Here is a 25,778-nt window from a genome sequence, read left to right as displayed (position 1 = left end):
AATTTATCTAATGTAACCTCTGATGTACGAATCAGTAGATTGAAACCTAGAGAGATGAAGTTTTTGTCCAAGTTAGTTGTAAGTAACTAAATTTTGGGTCCCTTGATAACTGTCATTGCTTTTCTCCTGTAATACATATTCCATTTCTTTTCACAACATTGTAAATAGACACTGTTAGATAGACCCAAAGCATCTATTGTAGACAGACACAAGGTGGCTGGGTAGGTGGATGGGTATTTTGGATTTGTCAGCCCTTCTGTGCAGTTTTAGAATGTCAAATTCATATAAATCACAACTTAAAATTCTTGGAGGAGTTTTTATTAATTTTAATTTGTATAAGATGCAAAGCACTGTTCTGTTTTCAGAATGGAAGTTGTGCTATGTAGGTAATAAATAGGATGATGTCCTTTTCAGAAGGTGATGTGATAGGAAGTAGAGTACAAGAATTCTTGAAACCAAATAGTCAGGTGAAACATCTTTGAGGAGGTGATATTTGAAATCCAAGCTGATATTTTAAATCTTGCAACTCTTTGAAGAGCCAGAAAGGAGCATTTCAGACAAAGAAACAAAGTTTAAAGGTCACAGGCAAGAACAAGCTTGTGTTCACAGCAAAGAAAGAGGCTACTATGACCAGAGCTTATTAAACCTGATGGAAAAGTGGGAGGAGATGAGACTGGAGAGGAGGCAGAGCTAGAGCCCCCAAGCCCAGGAAGCTTTTGTAACCAAGCTAAGGAGTTCACTTCTTATTTTAAGAGCAATGGAAGGAACCATGTGGTAAGACAGGATTAGAGAAGATCAGAGTAGCACAAAGAGAACTTGATTGCAATCTCACAGGCGAGAATGATGGTGGCTTAGGCTGGAGAGTGGTTGTGGGGACGTAAATATTTATAATGAAATTATACATTTACCTTCCTTAGAAAATTCTGAGGTAACTAACAGGAAGGACCTATTTTTCATTTTTGCACCGTCAATATCCAGCATATTACCATATCACAGTAATCACAATAAATGCTGAGCTCAGTCAATTTTAGACTTGGACACAGGTTCCAAACTTGACTGAAAATTTGTTATGTTAAATTTTGTATTAGTCTTTGTCCAAGAAGATACATGCTATGGTTTTTATATCACTTTTTTCCCACTTACTGGTTGTGAATATTCTTAAGGGTATTTATTATGCCCATGGATTGAATGAATAATGACACTTCAGCTTAAAAATAAAAGTTTAAATGAAATATTAATGTTAAATGAATATTTGCATAATGTAAATGAAATGTTAAATGTTGTTTTGAGTCTTTTTTTTAATGCTTTTGCAAATGGTAATGAACATGCCAGAGTGGGTGAGTTTTGTTCTATTGGAAATTTGCCCTGCCTGCTGATTGTGGGTTTTGTTTGTTTTTTTTTTTTTAGCTTATTAATGGTACAGGTGACTTTGGAGTATGCCATCCAGTTGGGACTAGACAGAGAATATTATAGGAATTTATAGTGACTGCAATGGCAATTAGAAGGCAGTATTTAAAAGTGTTATTGTAATGTTATTTGTGTTTTGAACCCACTAGTTTTATGGCTTGAGTGAAGGGATTACATTAGAGATTGCCATTTTTTCTTCATGTTGACTTTCAGGAAAGAAAGCTAAGAAGATTTATAAAACTGGTTTAATAAATTAGTTAAAATGTAGCCTATGTGGTACGTTATAGTCTCTGGGATTAAGGTTCATCTGTAAAGTGAAAGTATTGATACGGGCTTCCAAAGTGTTTTCCAACTCATATTTCACATTGTTACTAATATATACTTAATTTCTCACTGGTTTCATCAGAAATTTTAAGGAATATAAAAGAAACAGGTTTCAAACTATGCCATTGGTACTAGTATAATATATTCATATCTCATCAAACTTACAGTGAACTTCCATGTCCACATAAAATAAATCATATCTGGTCTTTATAGAATTTAATTTATTAATAAGTGAGCATTTGGTGCCTGGATGTCTCTTCTGTTCCTGTTAGCGAAGGGATTCTCCATAAATTTTCTTTTGGCTCCAACAGGAAGCTTCTGCCGAAAGAATGAAAGTCAAGACAAGTCCCTCCTTGTTTCTTGGTCTTGCTTTGTGTCTTAAGGGATTACTGGAAAACCATTTTGTCAGAAAGAATATTTTATAATACATACTAGTAAATTTGATGTAAACTGAAAAACTAAAATCAGTATGTCTGTTATAAGGTACCTACTATGCATAAATCTGGGTCAGATGTCAAGTCATTAGATATTATGCACCAGAGCATAAAAAAATTAAAAGGGAGCAGATTGTGACAAATTCTAATGAGAAGTACTTTTTTTATGTAGATCTTGGGTGGTTCTTTTCCTATCTATCTCTTAACCAGATGTTTCTAACAGCAAAGACTTTAGCCTCCTTTTCTTTATTATTGATCCTTTCACTTGGTGATGTTCATTTCCAAGGATTCAGCTATATGAGTCCTTTTTAAGATTTAAAAATTTTATTTTATTTACCTATTTGGCTGTGTTGGGCCTTAGTTGTGGCATGCAGGACCTTTGATCTTCATTGCAGCATGTGGGATCGTTAGTTGCTGCGTATGAACTCTTAGTTGTGGCATGAGGGATCTAGTTTCCTGACCAGGGATCGAACCCCGGGGCCCCTGTGTTGGGAGCACAGAGTCTTAGCCATGGGACCACTAGGGAAGTGACCCATCCTGATCTTCTTCCTCCAGCTCAATATATATCGGGCACCATAAATGTTCCCAGACTCAGGTCTGACTGCTTGCTGCTCAAAAACCAATACTCCAGAGGCATGTACTGGTAGAAAGGGAAAGCTGCTTTAATCAGAAGGCTGACTATCTGGGAGAAGGCAGACTTATGTCCTGAAAGCAGCTCAGAAGATTCTGCTTAGCAGTGATAGGTTTTAAAGGCAAAAGGGGGAAAGGATCTCTGAGAATCATCAAGGCAAGAGGTCAAGCTCTGCATCTTTTTCCATTGCGTGCAGGCTAGCTGACTCCTTATGGTCTCTTCAGATGTTCTCTTGCCTGTGTTTTCTGCCTACAGAATTGCTAAAGGGGCTGCTAGGCATAGAAAGCTAGTCATTCTTTAACTATTTAATCATTCATTCTTCTTTTAATCTAGGGAAAGAATCAACAGGTTAGGCAATGTGTTGTGGGCATTCAGTAGAGCATAAGTCAGGAATTAGGTTAAATCTTCTAGTGATCTCATTTCTATAAGGTTTAAGCAGAAAAGAAATAGACAAATAGGAAAGGGGCAAAAGAGTCTTACAAATCCCCATTTGTCAGACACTATTCTGTCTCTATGAGATTAGGGGTAAAAGTCTGTCTTCTGAAATTTCATGCTGACATAAGGGCACTGTATTCTCAGAGTAGTAGATGTTGACATGTCTCTGTAGCATGTCTTTGCTGACAGTCTTAGTTGCCTGCTTACGTATATGAGCAGAGCAAGCTACAATTATTTTGACACCCATAGAGTTATCAGTTATTATGAACAATAGTGTTAATTCCTTTCTCTTGAGGCTAGTTCTGCTCAAGATAGAGCAGCTTATGCCATGGCTGCAGTCTGGTCATCATTCAGTTAGCTTTCCCCTCTGGTAGTAGTTATAGTTCGGGCTTTTCTTATGGCTCAGACAGTAAAAATCTGCGAGGAGTGTAGGAGAGACCCAGGTTCAATCCTTGAGTTGGGAAGATCCCTTGCAGAAGGGAATGGCTACCCATTCCAGTATTCTTGCCTGGAGAATTCAGTGGGCAATTAGTTATAATATCTGTAAAACAACTCAAAAATGTGTATCAGAAACTGAAAGATTCTATGACTGTATTGTCCTGATCATTAACTACTTGAGCTTGCTCTTTTGTGACTCAGGAGACTTAAGAAACTTGAACTTTTCTACAAACAAGAGGCAAGGAAGATGGAGAGATCCTTGTGCTTGGGTGGGGGTTGGGAGGGGCAGCAGGATTCTCCCCAGTGTCATAAAGGTACAACGAGGAATAAGACAGGCTCCACTGTAGACTGAAAACTGGAAAGGGAGGCACAAGTGATAAAAATAATGATTTAATTATAATTACAATTAGTTTTTAAAAGGAGACACGCTGTCAACTAGGGGGACTTGACCTGGGTGGCTGGGGTGCAAGAGAGCTATGCCTGATGCATGTAAATGATAAGTAGCAGTTCTCTAGACAAAAGTGTAGAAGAGAGAGGATGCAATGAAGAACATTAAACCAGAGCAAAATGCTTGAGGCAGAGGGCATAGCATGTGTCTGGAAATAGTTCAAGGATAGAACTAGAACCATAGTTAGATGCTAAGGAAACATGGAATATACATCCAAACTGCCATACATCCAAATTATGAGAGCTGATCATTTTTCATCTTGGGCCTACAGAGAAGTGTGAAGTTTTTTTAAGGCTATAATTATGTTGTTGTTGTTGTTGTTTAATCATTACTATCAACAAGTTTAGAATCCTGAGAACTTATTACATTTGTCTAACATTTTCTGATCTTACCCAGTGTTTTCTGACCCTGAATTGTTTGGTCATTATTTAACCTCTGTGAGGTAGGAATGGATTGCAATTACATTTGGCTAAGACAGTAGAAGTTCAGAATTTTCAAGTGACTCTCAGATCAGAAATTTTCAACATATGTCCATGGTAGGAGAAGAACTTGAAAATCCAGCTCTTTCAACTTTTAAGTCCAGAACATTCTACTGTTACCATCATAGACTATTTTCTTCAGAATAATTTATATATATTAAATTTCATTTTAAAAAGTAGACACTTTTTAAATAGTTAAAGGTAGAAATAATTAAAACATCGGGTTTGATTTTTCATCAGTGAACACTTAAAGAAGCCTGAAAACTATTTAATGGGTTGAATTGGTGAGAAGCGTGTGATTGCTTTTATTATTCATAATTAAAATAGAATATGACAGTGAACTGAAATTGGTTCTGTTGTAGCATTTCATTTTTAATCACTTCAGAAATTATGAGTAATTTTAAAAATTAAATAAGGAACTAAATAATGGTATTTTCTTGATTAAAAATGAATATACGTTTTTAACCTTTGCAAAAATTACATGGAGATTCCAATTATGTTCAGTGCTTCAGACTAAAACATTTTGCTAAAATATCAATGTTTTGTGTGCCTTCATTGCTCATGGACAGTACAGGCAGTTCACAGGTGTGTAATTAGAACAGGATTTTTCTAAATGTTGTTCCAAGCAATTTACTTCTTGCCTAAGATTTTTTATTTTTAAATTCACTTTTCTAGCAATATGTTTAGTAATTTAATATAATTTAATCTTCATACCGGTGTGCATTTTATGTGAGATACTCTCCAGAGACTTTTAGAATTAAAACTTTCCCAGGAGTAAAATATGAAGAAATAAGGAAGGAATTAGCTAAGCTTACAAACCAAAAATAAAGGAAAAATTACATGATTTATGTGTTTCAAAAAAAGAAGACAGTTAAAGGACAGTTACATGGTAGGACATAGTTTACTTAGAAGCAAAAGGTAAAAGATAGGGCTACTTAAGATGTGAGAAACTCTATAGAACTATGAATGAAACAGAACTAAGACTAAGGGGTATAGTAAGAATAACAAATAATTCTCAAAAGAAGAAATATAACAAGTTTTAAAAGATAGGTAAACATACCATTTCATTAGAAATCAAATTCAAGTAACAAGGAATTCCTTTCAGTTGCTCTAGCAGGTATTCTCAGTAATTCTTCTCTTGGTAATATATCTTAGGAAAATACTAAATTTTTTCTGTGTTTAAGGTTATCCACAAAGTAATTGGAGCACAGCATTGCTATTAGAGGAGAAAAATTTTAAAAGTATCTAAATGCCCCAAAAAGGAAAATAATTAAATAAACTACAGTTATTCCCTTTTGAGGAAATATTATAAATCCTAGGTTAAATTTATAAAGAATAATAATAACAGAGGCAACTATATCTATTATACATTATGGTACATAAAGAATCATAAATTATACAAAATAACTATCATTTAAGAAAGTAAAGTAAAATGAGGAAAACTGTCAAGAATTTTAGCTTTTTGGACTTCTGCAGTTAATTTGGGAGGGCAGGCTTAATATTTTTTTATTTTGTTTTCTTTAATAAACATATTAGTTTTTGAAGTAATTAATACCTTAGCAAAATGTGAAAGAATAAGCATCTTAATCTATTGCTCAGTCTGTAGAAAAGATAGGAAAATTATTATAAGAACCAAAAATTATTTAACAGAACTCAATATGTAAAGTTTAAGACATTAAAAATTATGTGATAAAGGAATAAAAAGTAGAGAAAGGCATCTTGTCTGATTTCTCTTAAATACTGTATTTCCTTGATGAATTCATCAAATATAATCATAGTACAAACATTTACTAAGTGCTTTTATATCCTAAGAAATGCACATGTGGTGTCTTGTTTAATACCCATAAAAAAGCTAAGTGGTGAGGTTACCTGTCTCCAGTTGCAGTGAGGAAGGTGAGGTCATCAAGCTATGAGGCAGATTGCCTAGGATCTCAGTGCTATTCAGTGCAGAGGCAGCATTTGAGCCGAAACACTCCGGACTGCGGCGGTGCACTGTCGTCCTCTCTACGTCAGTGTCAGGGGCAAATACAGATGTTTTACATCTACGGATGCTTTATTGGTGGGTGATACCATGTGTGTCAAATACACTAAAAGTTGGGAATCACTCACCTTTTTTTGTTATGTGGGGTATTCAGAGACAGAAGACTATTTCTATTTATCTTGTCAAACATGGACAACTTATTTAAGGTCCAAGCTTCAGTGAATGATGAGACAGTCTTTGTTCATCTGTTATTTTTTACCTTTTACTCTGAAGTCATAAAAGACTTAAAAATAAGAGAAATCTTGATGAAATTCATACATTTATTATCAGCATTCCATTCTTGATTCTGTCTGACTTTTCTTTTGAGGAAAGAGAAGACGTAAGAATGTTATATACATATAATATTTACTACTTTGAAACCACTACTTACTGGCCTTTTAAATGTCATTTCCAATTACTTTTTATAGAAATAATATAAAATACTCCTTAAAATATAAACACTAAAACTAAAACTCTTATTATATTTAAGTATAACCAATATATGATTCTTATGCATTGTATAGTTGAGTCTTATAAACCTTTTTTCATAAAACACATTTAAAAACCAATTTACTGTGGTAACAACAATCTGGTGTCACCCAGCCTGACCTCATTGTCGTACAAATGGCCACTTGTTAGCCATACAACTGTAAGCAAGTGCTAAACCTCTCAGTGCCCCCATTTCCCCATATGGAAGATGCTCCTAACACCGTATTTCTGAGATTCCAAAATGACATCAGGTCTGACTCACTGGCTTAGGCCATTCAGGTTGCTGTAACAAAATACCACAGACTGCTGCTGCTGCTGCTGCTAAATCGCTTCAGAAACAACAGAAATGAGTTTCTGACAGTTCTGAGATTCTGAAATCAGGGTGCCAGCATTGTCTGGTGAGGGCCATCCTCTGGGTTGCAGACCTCCCCTTGTAAAATTGTTTGGTGGAAGAAATGAGGAAGCTCTTTGAGCCATCTTTTATGAGGACACAAATCTCACGGCATTCATGACTAATGACCATACAAAGGTGCTGCCTACTAACACCTTGGGGGTTAGGATTACAATATTCAGAACATTGCACCCAAGTTTATGTTATATTTCATTATGTTTCTAAAAAGAAATTAACACTACTGTTAAAAGCTATACAAGGACGATAAGATGCTTCACATTATTAGGATAATTAAATAAACTCAAGTATTATGGCATGGCCAGAATCCAAAGTTTGGAGAATATACATAGGAACCTGCTTGGTGTCATGCCAGGCACATACGTATCCATTAATGCTAGTACTCTATTATTGAGGTTTAGTCTCAAACATTTGCATTTTTGACCCAGTTGTAGGTGCTTTTATGTATGTTTTGTCACTCCAGGAATCTTAACACTGGGCAAAAAAATAACATGCCTGTTTTACAGATGCAGAATTGAAGGTATCAAGAGTGTAAGTGATGTATTGAAGGCCCTGTGCCTAGTAAGGGTCTGAACCTTGTCTGATCTCCAGCCCATGATATGTTTATGGCCTTATGCTTTAAAAAATTCACTCTAACTAAATGTAAATCTATTGGGTTCACAAAGGTGACACAGACACAGAATGCTGAGATTTTGGTGGAGATGCCCATGGCGCTCTCATAATCACCTACTTAAAAACCTCAGGAAGGGCAGCTCAGTCACCAAGACAGTGAAGAGCCAGAAAGGAGCAGATGGAGGGAGGGGGCTCATGTAGAGGAGAGTGAAAAGAAAAGACAGGAGGAAAGGCACCAGCCCCCACCCTGTGCAGTTTTATTCATGCTATGTCATGTATTCCTTCTGATAACACAGGTTATCCCTGTTAAAAAGTGAGGAACCCGAGACTCAAAACCAGAGAGTCTTGAATATAAACAGGTGACCTTTCTCCAGCACTGAAAATAGTACCTCACACGAAGAAGGTGGACAGTCAGTATTTTATTTAACACAAGAATGACGAAAGAAGGATAGACTGGTTTTCTGTTAGTTTTACTCTTTCCTTTTCTTATCTCTGCTTCTGGTTTTTGCATGGAGATAGAAGGAAATGGCAACCCACTCCAGTATTCTTGCCTAGAGAATCCTGTGGATGGAGGAGCCTGGTGGGCTGCTGTCCATAGGGTTGCACAGGGTCGGACACGACTGAAGCCACTTAGCAGAGAACAAAGAGAATCTACTTTTTTAATATAATTTTTTTAAATTATAATATTTTTTTATTTTTAATATAATTTTTTTAAAAATTATAATATTTTTAAAAATAATTTTTGACTAGATCTTGTTTTGCTAAGAGAAAGTGGACTAAGTTCATGCCTTAGTCCATTAAGAGTACTATAACACAATACTGTGCTTACAAACAACACATATTTATTCCTCACAGTTCTGGAAGCCAAAAGTCCCAAGATCATGCTCAGATTGACTCAGTGTCTGGGGCCCGCTTCCTTGTTTATAGCCATGTTCTGTCTAGTTCTCCTATGGTAGAAGGGACAAGGGAACTCTCTGGGGTCTCTTTTATGAGTTCACTACTCCCATTCATGAGGACCCCACATTTATGACGTAAGCACCTCTTAAAGACTCTACCTCTGCATAGCATCACTTTAGGGGTTAGGCTTTCAACATATGAAAGGGAGGAAGGCATAGACTTTCAGACCATAGCAACAATTTACATATATTCTTTTGAAGATTTTATATAGGACTCAAAAAGTCATAAAAGCAAGAAGTTGAGAACTGAAGTTTTGGATTAGGACATAGAAAGTGCATTGGATTTTGGAATGAGGCACACCCAGCCCTACTGTAGATTACCTCCTTGATCATGACTTCTGTTAGCCTCTTTGCCCCTCAAATTCTTAATCTGGAGATGATTTTTATGACCTCAAATGAGGATTCATTTATAATTTCATAAAGTAACTAGCATGTAATAAATGCTAATTTGTTGTTTGGCTGCTCAGTCATGTCCAACCAACTCTGCAGTCTCATGGGCTGCAGCCCACCAGATTTCCCTGTCCTTCACCATGTCCTGGAGCTTGCTCAAATTCATGTCCATTGAGTAAATGATGTCATCCAGCCATCTCATCCTCTGTCATCCCCTTCTCCTCCTGCCTTCAGTCTTTCCTAGCATCAGGGTCTTTTCCAACCAGTCAACTCTTCCCATCAGGTGGCCAAAGTATTGGAGCTTCAGCTTCAGCATCAGTCCTTCCAATGAATATTCAGGGTTGATTTCCTTTGGGATTGACTGGTTTGATCTCCTTGCTCTCCAAGGGTCTCTCAAAAGTCTTCTCCAACACGACAGTTCAAAAGCATCAATTCTTTGGCGCTCAGCCTTCTTTATGGTCCCACTTTCACATCTGTACATGATTGCTGGGAAGACCACAAATTTGACTACATGGACCTTTGTCTGCAAAGTAGTATCTCTGCTTTCTATTACACTGTCTTGGTTTGTCATAGCTTTTCTTCCAAGGAGCAAGCTTATTTTAATTTCATGGCTTCAGTCACCATTTGCAGTGGTTTTGGAACCCAAGAAAATAAAGTCTTTCTCTGTTTCCATTGTTTCCCCATTTATTTGCCATGAAGTGATGGGACCAGATGCCATGATCTTAGTTTTTTGAATGTTGAGTTTTAAGCCAGCTTTTTCACTCTCCTCTTTCACCTTCATCAAAAGGCTCTTTAGTTCCTTTTTGCTTTCTACCATAAGCATGGTGTTGTCTGCATATCTGAGGTTATTAATATTTCTCCCTGCAATCTTGATTCTACCTTTTGCTTCATCCAGCCCAGCATTTCACATCATGTGCTCTGCATTTAAGTTAAATGCTGAGTAAATTATAATAATTTTAAAATTATAATGAAAACCATGCTAATATCCTGAAGAATGAATGAATTGTATAGAACGATTTTTGAATAAAGTATATAAATAAGGGACAGAAATTAGGGGAAAGGGAGATAGAATAAAGATGTAGGAATTAAGAAAAAGAGGAAATCCTTACCTGTCAGCATGCAGACAGAAAGACCAGAGAGAAAGGGAATAATTGCTTGTAAGAAGAAGGATTATAAGTGACAAGTAATTATTAACAAGAGAAGAATTGGGGAGGAGAGAGATAGAGAAGGAGGGAGGGAGGCTGTCTTTCCAATCTTAGCTATTTCATTCAGTGACTGAATGTACTTGGGAGGTTGTTTGCAATCTGCCTCTGACTATGTAAGACAGTTGTTCCCAAAGTTTGTGTATCCTGCCATTGACTCCTCTGTGCCCCTGTGGACACATTTGTAAGTGAATATCTCCCAAAAGCCCTCAGGAATTTTGTGGAGCACAGTGAAAATACTGAGCTCTTCTTAAGCAGAGGATGTAAGCTTCCTGACCACCTCTCTGCAGTTTCATTACCACCCACCTTAACTTAGTCTCAGAGCCATGTTCCTTTCTGTAGCGACTTCAGTGTCTGCCTTCGAGTCCTGCATCTGTCTCATTTCTTTCCTTACAGCTCCCTTGTCTCAGATTACACAACATCCTAGAATAAAATGTGACTACTTCCCCTGTCTTTAATTAGGTTGTACTCCTCATCTACTTATGGCTTTGTCCTCATCTTTAGGTGATGAAACTCGGACTATTTGAAGTCTTAGCATTGTTGTCTTGTCCTTGATGGAGCATACTTGATCTCTATTGAATCTCTTTATTACTTAAATCTATAATGGGATCAGGTTGCTTCCCCACTCTATGCCCCCATACCACTCCTCCCCTTTCTCTGATCTCTTCAATTCCTCCCTGGGCCCCTCTCTTTTCCTTCTTTGCCCTCTCTAATTCCCACTCTCCATCTGATAGTCCTTGTAACTCCCTTGGTTTCATAGCCCTTCTGAAAAGAGTCAGAGGAGAAATAAATGCAATAAAGCAATAGCCTTCCTGGCCTCCTTTCTGGATGAGCACAGAGCCCTGGCCTGCTAATCTTCTAATCTGCTTTGCCCTGGACACCTTTTGTGCCACCTGTCCAATTCAGGCCAGATTCTTGGCCTCATGGTCATGTAGGGATACATCCAGGGCCTTCCATCCTCAAACTGAACTGTCCAGATTGATCTCCTAGATGACCTTTTCCTTGTTTTCTTGGCCCACCTGTTTTCTTAGCCAGTAACTGTGGCAGTTATCACTCTGGGTCTGTCTCAGTAAACCAGAGCTTTTATTAACTCAGACTGCCAAAGCACAAAAACATGAAGCAGCAAAACTAGAAGGGAAGGGAGAGAGAGATTGGTGTAAGACTGAGAGCAAACCTCACTCAGACATTTAGCAAACCTCTCTTCAGAGAAGCAGAAGATTCTCCTCTCAAATTTTATTTCTTCCAGGCATAATGAGCACATGTTAACAAGTAGCCTCTCTTCAGTAGAATCTCTTTCCAAAAGTTAGTGTAAATCTTGTGCATTTGGATATTACCCACCCATCTTAACAGAACTTCACTACTCCCCTCCCTAGTTAGAAATAGCACAGAAAGGGCTCACTCACCTCTGCTCAACTTCACTGACTCTTCTTGTTATAATGAGATGTCATGACCATTATTAAAAGTCAAAACCAGTCAGCCCAAATACTTCTGCAGTGCCTTTTATTCTTGTTCTAGTCATCTGAATCTTTGGGAAGAGCCCTCAGGTACAGATAATTGCTTCTGGATGCTAGTAATAGACAATAAAGAACAGAAATGGTATGGACCTAACAGAAGCAAAAGATATTAACAAGAAGTGACATGAATAAACAGAAGAACTATACAAAAATGATCTTCATGACCTAGATAATCATGATGGTGTGGTCACTCACCTAGAGCCAGAGATCTTGAAATGCGAAGTCAAGTGGGCCTTAGGAAGCATCACTACGAACAAAGCTAGTGGAGGTGATGGAATTCCAGTTGAGCTGTTTAAAATCCTAAAAGATGATGCTGTGAAAGTGCTGCATTCAATATGCTAGCAAATTTGGAAAACTCAGCAGTGGCCACAGGACTGGAAAATGTCAGTTTTCATTCCAGTCCCAAAGAAAGGCAATGCCAAAGAATGCTCAAACTTGCACAATTGCACTCATCTCACACGCTAGTAAAGTAATGCTCAAAATTCTCCAAGCTAGGCTTCAGCAGTATGTGAACCATAAACTTCCACATGTTCAAGCTGGATTTAGAAAAGGCAGAGGAACTAGAGATCAAATTGCCAACTGCGTTGGATCATCAAAAAAGCAAGAGAGTTCCAGAAAAACATCTATTTCTGCTTTATTGACTATTCCAAAACCTTTGACTGTGTGGACCACAACAAACTCTGGAAAATTCTGAAAGAGATGGGAATACCAGACCACCTGACCTGCCTCTTGAGATATCTGTATGCAGGTCAAGAAGCAACAGTTAGAACTGGACATGGAACAACAGACTGGTTCCAAATAGGAAAAGGAGTATGTCAAGGCTGTATATCGTCACCCTGTTTATTTAACTTATATGCAGAGTACATCATGAGAAACGCTGGGCTGGAAGAAACACAAGCTGGAATCAAGATTGCTGGGAGAAATATCAATAATCTCAGATATGCAGATGACACCACCCTTATGGCAGAAAGTGAAGAGGAACTCAAAAGCCTCTTGATGAAAGTGAAAGAGGAGAGTGAAAAAGTTGGCTTAAAACTCAACATTCAGAGTTTGGTCAGCATGGTCACCATGATCTTAGGATCATGGCATCCGGTGCCATCACTTCATGGGAAATAGATGGGGAAACAGTGACACAGTATATTTTGGGGGGCTCCAAAATCACTGCTGATGGTGACTGCAGCCATGAAATTAAAAGATGCTTATTACTTGGAAGAAAAGTTATGACCAACCTAGATAGCATATTAAAAAGCAGAGACATTACCTTGCCACCAAAGGTCATCTAGTCAATGCTGTGGTTTTTCCATTAGTCATGTATGGACTATAAAGAAAGCTGAGCGCCATAGAATTGATGCTTTTGAACTGTGGTGTTGGAGAAGACTCTTGAGAGTCCCTTGGACTGCAAGGAGATCCAACCAGCCCATCCTAAAGGAGATCAGTCCTGAGTACCTATTGGAAGGACTGATGTTGAAGCTGAAGCTCTAATACTTTGGTCACCTGATGCAAAGAACTGACTTATCGGAAAAGACCCTAATGCTGGGAAAGATTGAAAGCTGAAGGAGAAGGGGATGACGGAGGATGAGATCATTGGGTGCCATCCCTGACTCAATGGACATGAGCTTGAGTAAACTCTGGGAGTTGGTGATGGACATGGAGGCCTGGCGTGTTGCAATCCATGGGATCAAAAGAGTCGGACATGACTGAGCAAATGAACTGAACTGAACACTTACCTTGTGCCCTTTATGTATATTTAAATTTGATTATAAAGTGAACAACACCAAGCAATTCACCTCCATCCCAAAATGATACAGTTTGCTTGTGGTACCTTGCACAGCTCCCTTTTCAAACTTATATACATTTTATAGTTAAACTATCTTCATAATCTCCCTTTTCCTCTGCTAGATGGAAACTGTTCCAAAAATAAATGTTGCATTTATCTTCATATCCCCATATGTTGGGTTGGATACTTTAACCTTCAGTTTGTTATTTTCACAAATGGTTGGAATTATTTCACAGTGCAATAGAATATAATAAATTTTAGACACCTTACATAGTTTGAACTTTTCTGAAATTAAATGTCTTTGAAGGTATTAATATAATTGATGTCTGGATCACTTATATTTCAGGGGAAATTCAAAGGTCTAAAGTCAGGGCCACCATGTTGCTCAAGTACAAGAGGCACATTCACAGAGACATCCTTGTGAATGGCACCCTTGTGTATTATGCGTATGTGACCATTCACTGCAGCCTTGCGTAAAATCACTGTGAGGTGAGAGGCTATGAATAGGCAAGCGCCTGATGACCTGTGCTGGCTAGGTTCTAACTTGGTCTGGAAGATGAAGCAGTTAGCCACATAGAGCTATGACTAGGTTAATTCAGTCCTGCCATTGAATATGTCTTTAGTAAATCCCCACTGTGTGCCAGGAATTAAGAGAGTGAGCCTCTGTAATATCTGGGGTAGAGCATACCAGGCGAAGAGAATGGAAAAAGACCCTGGTGAAGGGGTCTTTGTTACTCTGATGTGTTAGATGAACAGCAGGAGCCTAATATAGATTCAGTGAACAAGAGGGAGAGTAGTAGAAAACAAAGGAGATGAGGTCAGAGAACTGACGTAAAGGTTGAGGGTAGAACTCCGTGTTGGTCATATCAGGCAGGATAGTCCAGTGTAATGACTTTCAGCTCCCCTGAGCCAACTTTAGAATGACAGGAACCCCTGACTGCTGTGTTGAGAGTTGCTACTGCTGCTGCTGCTAAGTCACTTCAGTCGTGTCCGACTCTGTGCAACCCCATAGATGGCAGCCCATGAGGCTCCCCCGTCCCTGGGATTCTCTAGGCAAGAACACTGGCGTGGGTTGCCATTTCCTTCTCCAATGCAGGAAAGTGAAAAGTGAAAGTGAAGTTGCTCAGTCGTATCCGACTCTTAGCGACCCCATGGACTGCAGCCTACCAGGCTCCTCCGTCCATGGGATTTTCCAGGCAAGAGTACTGGAGTGGGGTGCCATTGCCTTCTCCATGTTGAGAGTAGCCTATAGAATCAGGGGCAGAAGTGCAGAGACCCATTAGGAAGTTACTGCTGTTACCCAGGGGGAGAAGATGGTTTGAGACAGGGTGGTATCGGAAGTAAGACAGTTCTAGATATATTTTGATAACCTGATGTCCTCTCTAAGGGGAACTATTTTAACAAAAATTCTCTGTTAAAGATTTTCATTTGCCTTTAACCATTTTTATTTTTTATTATTATTATTTTTTAATTAAGTCTTTATTGAATTTGTTACAATATTGCTTATGTTGTTTATGTCCTGGTTTCTTGGCCATAGGGCATATGGGATCTTAGCTCTCAGACCAGGGATCGAACCTGCACCCTCTGCATTGGAAGGTGAAGTGTTAACCACTGGACCAGCAGGGAAGTCCCAACCTTTAACCATTTTTAAAGGCTGTGTCTGAGTGATTTTTCCTCAAGAGAATTGGATTATCATAGCACTTACTACTAATTGTTTTAGTTCCTTAATTTAGTTGCATTGATCATAAGACTGAGTTTATCATAATATTTTAGTGAAAAATGACAGTCCCAACTAATCTTGGGAGTTTATATGCAGAACGTCTGGAAAGCAGTGTTTGAACCTACAGCTTAAGGCCAGCTTACAATTTTATGGGTTTCTACCTTTCAGACAGCTTTTTAAATCCAGGAATTAATGAAAGATTGATCTTCACAGGCTTCTCATATTGATATGTTGGTAAAAATCGACAAAGTTCTTAAATTGTTCAGTGAGACAGTTGTCCAGAGAAGAAGCAGCGCACCTCTAATGCTGAAACAGTTGAATTCAAAACTCTCAACCGCTTTCCCCCTTTCCCCTGGGAGGCTACTTACCCTCTGTATCGGGGCCTCTAGAGAAAGCTTTCTCTTTTTATTTTCTCTTCTGCCTTTCCGTACTCAAATGTATTTTTTCTTTTATAACTCATCTTTTTTTTTGGTCTTTCTCGCTTTGATTGGATACAAGGAAATAAGATGATTGTAATTAACTTGGGTAAGACAAATTACAAACCAAAGAAATAATGATAAGGTATGGTAGCACAGTACACCCAGAGAACAAAATGTATTTTACTTAAATTTTTGTGGTTTCTTTATTTGAAATTCTACTCAATTATCAAACGCAAAGAATGTGTTTGTCTACTGTATGTGAAAGAGAAATGATTTCTCAGAGATCTAGCCTGTCAGTGAGGAATAAAACTCTTAAATCTCCTCATTTTGAGTTTGAGAAAGTAAACTTATATATAGTATTTCTTATTCATATACATATGTATTTCTAGCTGTACATGTATGTAGAACCTGATCATTATGCCTGTGATGTGAGGGAGGGCATGTCACGTGCAGTTGATTTCCAGAAGAGCTCAGTCAGCTAATCCTAGCTAATCGCAGGCAGGAGTCCAGGGTATGGTGCAAAACATTCATTTTCTTGTTCCCATAAGACAGCTGGCTCTTAAGCTGTGGGCCCTGTACTGGCAGCATCAGTTTTCTGTAGGAACTTCTTAAAAATGTAAATCATAGGCTCTGCCCTAGACCCACTGCATCTGAAATTTTAGGAAAAGAACCTAGCTTTCTGTTTTACCAAGTCCTCAAAGTGATTGTGATACGTGCTAAAACTGGAGCACCACTGAGAAAGGCAATCTTTCAGCCTGCCCTCCTCAAGTTTTCTTCCTTTCCTTTCTAGCACCCTTCACTCCCTGCAGTGTCCTGACTCAATCTTGCCTCAGAGTGAAAGTGAAAGTGTTAGTCGCTCAGTTGTGTCAGACTCTTTGAGAGTCCATGGACTGTAGCCCACCAGGCTCCTCTGTCCCTGGGATTCTCCAGGCAAGAATACTGGAGTGGGTAGCATTCCCTTCTCCAGAGGATCTTCCCAACTCAGGGATCAATTCCTGGGTCTCCCACACTGCAGGCAGATTCTTGACCATCTGAGCCACCAGGGAAGCCTCAATCTCAGAGCCCCAGTAGGAGATCCAGCTCACCAAGCTTCAGGGTCTGGCCCAGTCTTGGTGGGTTCAGTGGTCAGCCGTTGTATTCTTCAGTGAAGAGTACTTCTGGCTCGCTTGCTGGTATCGATCACTTCTCCTAACACTGATTCGGTGCTTTATTGTGTGAAACAGTTCAGCTCCCGATAGTAATGAAGACAAGAGGATTGAGACTGCCAGCCTGTGCCATGTGCTGTAAGTGGGGCAGTCATGGTGGAGCAATTCCGGTTTATCTCCCCTGCTCCAGTACAATTAACAATGCCCTTCTCCTTTACTCTTGTAAGTGCTCTAGTTTAGACTGGTAAATTACATTACAGTGAACTTAAATGGGAAGCAATTCTAACACTACTGGAAAGTGGTCAAAGAAGGCTTCACCAAAAAGGAAGTGTTTTAGGAAGAAAGGAGTGTTTAGGAAGGAAGTGAAACATCTCCTATTATGCTAGGTGGGCAAGACAGGCAGCCTGGAGATTGGGGCAGGACAAGGCAGAGAAACCATAGAGGCTGAAGAGTTGAGGGCCAAATAAGGATGTGAAGCAGCAGGCTACACTAAGGGAAGCAGGGTAGTTCAGAGTCTGGAGCCGGGGTATGGTGGAGCAATAATAGATGAAGCTAATAGAAGAGGAGCAATTAAGGTAGTCTTTTAGGAGTAAGAGCAAATTTTGTTATTCCCCAATAACATATCAATTTAGGATCTTTGGATAATTATGTAGAAGAAACCTAGCATGTCTTTATTTCTTTATTTATGTTGGTTCTGTGTATTTGAAATGCTTTTTGCTCTGTTTTCCATCAATTGTGAGCTCTATTTTGAACAATTGATTACTGTATAACACAGTATAATAATAATGTATCAATATTTTCGACTTTGGTTCAGATTTTCAAAGTCACTTAAAAACACCACATGATTCACATTGCCTGATGTTTTATAGCTTTATCATAGAAGAACACTAACTGGTCTATTGAGATCTATGAGTTATTGCGAACAGAATGGAGGGAATTACGCAGATACTTTACACATATGTTGTATTATTCTTTTTTTGCATGTTAATATGATGAATGAATCCTCCTGTTAGGAAATTATCATATAGGAATTTTTTTTTTTTTGGTTACCATTTGCAGTACTAAAAATTATGTGTTTCATGTAGTTTTTGGATCTTGAAATCTGCTACAAAGTCTGTATTCTGTAGCAAAGCTTACCTAAACTGTAAGGAAATGTTTTAAAATATTTTAAAAATCGCCTATTTGATTTTACACAACTAGTTAGTTACTCTTTTTTTTTGTTGATGAACAGCAGAGATATATTCAGCATTAGTAGAACTTGCAAGGCTTTGCCCTGGTCATTGCATATCAACTGTCCTTTTAGGCCATTGAGTATCATTGTCTTCATCACGTAGACTTCTTGTCACTTCTGTCCCTCTATTTCTGCATGGAGAGTATAGATTTCATTTTTTCCCCCCAGAACTAATATATCTCCTTTTCCTCTTACCATCTGGAATAATAAAATAACCTTCATTATTCCATTAATTGTTGCATTTCTCTTCTATTAATACAGAATACATTTTCAGAATTAATAACTGGAAAGGAAAAGAATAATTAATAAATTCCTACATTATCCTTTGTTTAAAAATCACATAAGTAATTAGTATATTTATTAATACATTTAGTTAGGTAAATAGGCCTTGAAGATAGGTAGCAATTAATATTATGTTCTAATTTTTAATCTGTAAGAAGCATAACTAACTGAAAAATGAGTTTAGCCTGGTATCTTGTACCAAGGCATATGTGCAGAGATATTAATATTCAGTATGCTGCAGATTGTCTATTTTTTGTCCTACTTTATTAAAACCTCATATACTTTAAATTGAATCTCATTTCAACAGGTCTGTAGAGTTAATGTCTACATGAATTCCTTAAGTAATACATTTTTCTATGTATCAACATAACTACCTACAACTCTGTTTTCTTAATCATTTTCTGATCCCAAAATTATGTTTGTTTTGGGAGATGAGAAAGGCGCCAAATGTTATGTGAAAAACTAAGAAAGTGATATAAAACATTTTGTAGAAACAACTAAAGGACCTCCAACTCCTGTCAAAAATTAGGATTAAAAGCCTAGGCCTGGCTTTACTCACCACTCATTACTAGTTGAAGTTTGGAAGCTGCGCTTAAGTACAAGCAGTGGCTGCGGTTGATTATAAAACCTTAAAGTAGAAAGTTTCCCCTGTATTTTAAGAACTGCCATTTAGGTCAGAAGATCATTTGTAATATTTACTAGATAAGCAGTAAGCAAAGAATTTACCATTTTTAAAGTTTTTCAGTTTCTTTGTATGCCTTAGGACTTGCGAATCATTTTTCCAGCAATATTTCATAGTGTTAAAGTCTTGAACTCTAAGAAAATAGGAATCTCAAAACAAACAAAAATAATAAAATTAAACAACTTTATAAGCCTGTCAGTTGCCTGGGTGGTTTCTGTATACCTCTGTCCTCCCTTGATTTGATTTTCATTTGATTATCTGTATCAGATAAGGCTTAACATCATTACTTTTGCTGGTAGTAAATCCTTACCTATAGAAAGCAGCCTGTTCTCACATGTATACCTGTGGCAGATTCATTTTGATATTTGGCAAAACTAATACAATTATGTAAAGTTTAAAAATAAAATAAAATTTAAAAAAATAAATAAATAAATAAACACACACACACACACACACACACACACACACACACACACACACACAAAAGAAAGCAGCCTGTTCTCTCTGTGCATATTTACAGCCTTAAAACTGGTCCCAATTTTTTTCACCTTTCTTTGCCTTTACAATATGATTTTGGGGTAGCATCATACAACAGTTCTTGAGAGAGAGTTTTGAAGAATTGTGTGGCTCTATCTGCAATAATTTTAACCTTGCAGAGCTGACCTGAAAGTAATCTCAAAAATCTGAATTTGTGAATATTCTTGTGTGTTTAGTAGTCAGTCTATAAGATAATACTAAGCCAACCTTTCTATGTTTCTATTCAATAATTTTAATGTTACTTAGATAAGGAAATAAATGTATCTTAATATGGGTAGCACTGTGCATATGCATCAGAGACAAAAGCTGCTTTAAAGGACCAGTAATTAAAATCAACTCAACTTATTGTCATATATCTTTTTTTCCTACAAAGCAGCTCTCACCTTAGAGTCTCAGAGGTTTATAGCTAATAATTAAATTTTACACTAGTGAGGCAACATAATGATTACAGTGACTTACATAGGTGAAACTAATGTTTCAACCAGTTGATGAGTGGCTTATGGAAATATATTTCACCTGAGCTATAGATTTAGCACAACTAACATAGTGCTTTAATCCCCACTTTGACCATCAGAAAACTAAAATCTTCCCAGAAATTTTTTTGTTTTGTTATACTTAAAAAAATATATATATTTTTTTACCTATTTGTAACATACCTTTAAATTTGTTCATTTTATTTCTTCTTCAATAATCTATGGAGGATTTTTAAGAAAAAAAAGTGTTAATGTAACAGATTTGTCACACTGCAATATTCTGCAGTTAAGGGAAGGGCATATAAAATATGCCTGAATAATGAGCATGTAGATGTGCGGCACCCATAAATCTTAGCTTTGTATCACCTTTACCACCGTTGTTAGATTTTTCTCTGTAGCAGCTTTAGTTGTTTCACAGGATTATTATTTTCTAGGTTTCAGCTCACTTGACTTCATGCTTTGCAGGTCAGTTTCTTCTGGAAGAAGCCCGCCTCATAGAAGCAGCTGAGATGGCAAAAAAAGCAGCTGAGCTGGACAGCACAGAGTTTGATGTTGTCTTCAATGCCGCCCACATGCTCAGGTTAGTTTTTGCTACTGTGCCTGAAAAGACTACACTGTAGCTTTAAACCTATTACTATAATTTATTCAATTATACTAATTCCCCTTTTTGTAAGTACCACCTTACACTACATTCCAAAATGAATTATGCTGCTTAACCGTGTTAAAATCAGTTGGGTCTATTTAATTCATTATGATTTATGTGCCCAGTATATAGAGTATATGAGAGTTTAGGATTCTCTGAAAATTGAGACCCTCTTCCATTAAAAAATTATTGTTCATAAAATACAAAAGGAAAGCTGCAAAATTGATACTAATAATTGTCTAATTAAATGTCTCTAAGACAGAACATTGTGTCAGTTAGTCAACTGCATCTCAGTATTTGTATTTTTTTATTAATTATTTTGAATGTGGCACATGAATACCTTATGCTTGATAGTAGAGAGGATTATCAAATATAAATATATTGAAAGCCTATCAAATTCTCAAATGAACCTATAATTAACACTGTTGTTATGTGTTGAAGTAGTATGTTTTTAGACCTATTTATGCATCACTTCTCAGAAATTTTGTTTTGAAGACTAATTACAATAATTCAAAACAATTAAAAGGCATATGAACAGTTTTTTGTGTCAATATAAAATGAAAGTGAATGCATTAAAGAAGGATGTTTTTAAGAAACTCGAATGATTTATACAGTTGTTCAAAAAGCATTATTTATTCTATTAGCCATGTGTACACCACTTCTCACATGTGGTTCCTTGAAATCCACTCCAAAGTCTCCATGCAGATGCTTCCTTAGGTAACATTGCCACGATGGCTCAGAGCCTGGCTTCTGGGAAGTTTCTGATTACGTAGATCACTCTTATCTGGGAAGAAGAATAACAGAGAATTGGTCCACATTTGGATGATTTTAAAACATGGACTTTTGAGAAAAATAGAGGAACATTTAAAAATAAAAATTTTTTGAGATGATTGTAGATTTGCATGCGGTTAAGAAACAACACAGAGAGATCCCTATACAATTTATCCACTTTCCCCGATGGTGATATCTCGTAGAACTACCATACAGTATCAAAACCGGTATTTTGACATTGATACTAATCTACTGGTTTCCCCAGTTTTACTTATACTGGTGTGTGTATCTGTGTGTATTTAGTTTTGTGCACTTTTATTACACATATCAGTTTGTGTATCCATCATTCCAGTCAAAATACAGACGATTTGCATCACCACAAGCATCCTGTCCTTTTATAATCACATACCCACCAGGAACCAATATTTAAAGCAAGTTTTATAAATTACTTTGAGATTTTATTTATAATTTGAGATTATTAATGTAACTATATCTTAGTGGTTTCCTCCTTGGCTTTTAATAAATTTTTAATAAGAAATTCAAAGTCTGAGAGGAAAAAGAATACTGTGAGGTTTCAGTTGAATACTCTCATTTCGCATTAATGCTTAGCATTCCTAAAGCAGATACTTTCAAAGAGAAATCAGGATTCAATAAACTATTGGTATATTTAAAAAATATATTGTAACCAGTTTGCAAGAACCTTCAGTGGAAGGATAATTTTTTTAAAAGACAAGTTTAATATGCATGACAAGGTCAGGGGCTGTGATGGGAAGGGGACTTTTTGTTCTTCATGAATAAAACACTATGCTTTTAATCACAATACACCATTTACAAGAATGTGCATGCACATGTTTCTAGATGCTAATTCATCTTAATCATAATAGATACTTTCATCAACAAGGCATTTTGCTACATATTAAATCAATATCTGAAATTCAAGGTCTACCAATGTTCGTTATAAGAACAATTACAAAAAAGGTCCTTGTTAAATAGATCACTTGTAATTTTTCCTTAGTTACCGTAGTGCTAGAAACCAGTGGAAAGTTTTATTATACATTGGCAGGGTGGAAATTCTTAGGATTTATTTTTCAAAACCTTCTCTCTAGCTTTCTGCAGTATGCACTGCTTTATCAAGTTGCATTCAGTCAGTGCCTTCCTGTCGATTGCGAGTATGACCACCACAGCCTGCCCACATCCTGTTCAACCTGGGGGCAGCTCCTGTGAATGTGTTGGCTTATTTTTTCAGCTCTGTCAAATTCAAGTATTTCTTGAATGCTTACTGTACAAGCTGAACACCGGCCTCTTCCCTTATTAATCAAGAACATTTAGGGGTTTTCTGAAAAATAATAAGAAAGGCTATTGGTTTTCCCTTGAATGCAGCCTTATCAAAATGGTTAGCTGTCAAGATTTTGCTTATTCAGTGTTGCATCTGATATTTCCCTTGGTGATGCCACATTGTGGTAAATTGAGTTTGATGTTAATTTTTCCTCAAGAATGCTGTTCTTTCATAAGATATTTAGGAGACAGAATTGGCAAGGTTTGGTGATGAGTTGGATGTAAGGGAAAGGGCAGAAGCCTGCCTGACTGTGTCTTGAATTAATGGTTGACCTAAGATCCAAAATCAGCAATTTAAGAAATGTGAGAGTTCAAGACATGATTTGAAGCATCCTCATTTAACTTCCCTTTCCTAGGCTAACTCCCAGTGAGTTGACCCAAGGAATCTATTAATAGAGAAAAAGCTGCTCATCACAAAAGCCAAAAAGGAAAAGAGGAGAAAAAAAAATTATTCCCCCAGAAGAAACTAGATTGGAAGAGCCCATCAAGGGGAAAGTCTTTATCTTACTCAGACCTTCAAGAGGCTATAAATTTGCAAAATTTCTAACAGACTCATTTTAATTCTCAATAATAGGTGAAGATCTTTTTCTGTAGAATTAGAACATTTCTAATTAACCCACTCCAGTATTCTTGCCTGGAGAATCGCATGGACAGAGGAGCCTTGTAGGCTACAGTCCGTGGGGTTGCAAGAGTCGGACATGACTTAGCAACTAAACCACCACCTCCAATTTCTATTGTCAAGGTGATTCACAAGAGCGCTACATGTTGTGGAAGTATTAATGCTGCTCACCAAATATATTTGGCCTCCTGACTTCAAGAAACATAACGGGACTGCACTTTCCTGACTTCTCCCAGTTGAAGGCCTCCCTGGGTCTTTCTGCGTCACTGGAATGTGTGTGAATGTGATGTGTGCTACTTTCAAGCCAAAATTGTAGGAGTCAGTGGAAATAGATCCTGAAATAATCAATGGGAGACAAACCTCCCTTCTCACCTGCATTAGACAGGTTGAATGAGTGCAAAATAAATTTTGTCCCTTCACTGAGATTTAGGATGTGTCTATTATCGAAGTGTAATCTAACCTGTCTGAACTGAATGTATCTGTGAAAATAAAATAGGATGTTGAAAAGAGGGGGTCTTATAACGTCAGAAAAATTTACTCAGTGATTAATAGGATCTCTGAGTTCATGACTACGGTGGTGGCAATGTAAAATTCATAGATAATTTAAATAGAAATTATAGATATGTTCCCAGAACTTAGTGAGAAACACTAAAAATATGAAAATGATGACCGAAAGGACAAAAGATTGGAGGATAGAATGAGAATGATGTATACACAGTAGTTATATATATATATATATGTATTTGTATAATTACATATAGCATACAACTGTACATATGGTTATATATACATGTATAGTATATAGGTTGTGTTTATATACTACCTATATACATGTAATATGTATACATATACATGTACCCATGTAATCTGTGATACTTTTGTCTGTATATATAAATATGTGTATATAATTATATGCTCTTATATGTGGCACAAAAATGAAAAAGTGAAGTGCTAGTCTCTCAGTTGTGTCCAACTCTTTGCTACTCCATAGATTGTAGCCCCCCAGGGTCCTCAGTCCACGGAATTCTCCAGGCAAAAATACCGGAGTGGATAACCATTCCTTTCTCCAGGGGATATTCCCACCCCAGGCACTGAACCTGGGGCTCCTGCATTGCAGGAACATATTTTATCATCTGAGGGACCAGAGAAGCCCATATATGGCAGACATACACATATAATTGTATTTGTTATATAGATGTTAATGTAAATAGAAAATATTTGAAGGAGAACCTAGAGCAGATAAACAATTATCAACAGATAGACAAAATTTCCAAGATAGGATGAAGGTCTTTAATCATCATATTAAAAGTCAAATTAATGAAAAGAGATCTACTCCTAAACTTATCTTCTTGTTTGAGTCACTGTCTTTAGTTGCTCACTAAAGAATCCACTCTTGCCAGTTTAAACAGAAACAGGATTTATTGTAGAGATTTATTGTAGAGAATTCTACAGGCTCTTCTGACAAGATTGAGAGTACTCTACATAACCAGAAATAACTTCTACTGCCTAGCTTTCCTTGCAAGAGAAGGCAATGGCAACCCACTCCAGTACTCTTGCCTGGAAAATCCCATGGACCTCCTGGTAGGCTGCAGTCCATGGGGTCGCGAAGAGTCGGACACGACTGAGCGACTTCACTTTCCCTTTTCACTTTCCTGCATTGGAGAAGGAAATGGCAACTCACTCCAGTGTTCTTGCCTGGAGAATCCCAGGGACGGGGGAGCCTGGTGGGCTGCCGTCTATGGAGTTGCACAGAGTCGGACTCGACTGAAGCGACTTAACAACAGCAGCAGCAGCAGCTTTCCTTGCAGCACAGCAGATTTTAGAATCCAGAGCTCTGTCGTCATCACCTACAAGGAACCAAGAAGAGCAAGCACCACATTCATGAGATGATTCTTCCGGGTGCAGCTGCCCTCCCCCCCACCCCCCCACCCCCAGCCCATTATGCTTACTTCTGAC

General features: G+C 37.5%; 1 protein-coding gene across 13 annotated transcripts in view; it reads left to right on the top strand.

Moving 5' to 3' along the window:
• Positions 1-25,778, top strand: part of TMTC2 (transmembrane O-mannosyltransferase targeting cadherins 2) — a 420,522-nt gene that overhangs the window by 330,692 nt on the left and 64,052 nt on the right. For 11 of the 13 annotated variants that reach the window (XM_055586702.1, XM_055586726.1, XM_055586696.1 and 8 more), the window contains exon 10: positions 20,920-21,034. In XM_055586702.1, the coding sequence (XP_055442677.1) occupies positions 20,920-21,034 (115 nt within the window). Of the gene's footprint in view, positions 1-1,407; positions 1,899-2,042; positions 2,173-20,919; positions 21,035-25,778 lie in introns of those variants that run through there. The other 2 variants (XM_055586761.1, XM_055586777.1) reach the window with 2 other exon arrangements.

Source organism: Bubalus kerabau, chromosome 1, assembly GCF_029407905.1.
Source record: "Bubalus kerabau isolate K-KA32 ecotype Philippines breed swamp buffalo chromosome 1, PCC_UOA_SB_1v2, whole genome shotgun sequence".
Taxonomy (NCBI): domain Eukaryota; kingdom Metazoa; phylum Chordata; class Mammalia; order Artiodactyla; family Bovidae; genus Bubalus; species Bubalus kerabau.
This window is presented reverse-complemented; position numbering and strand designations above follow the sequence as displayed.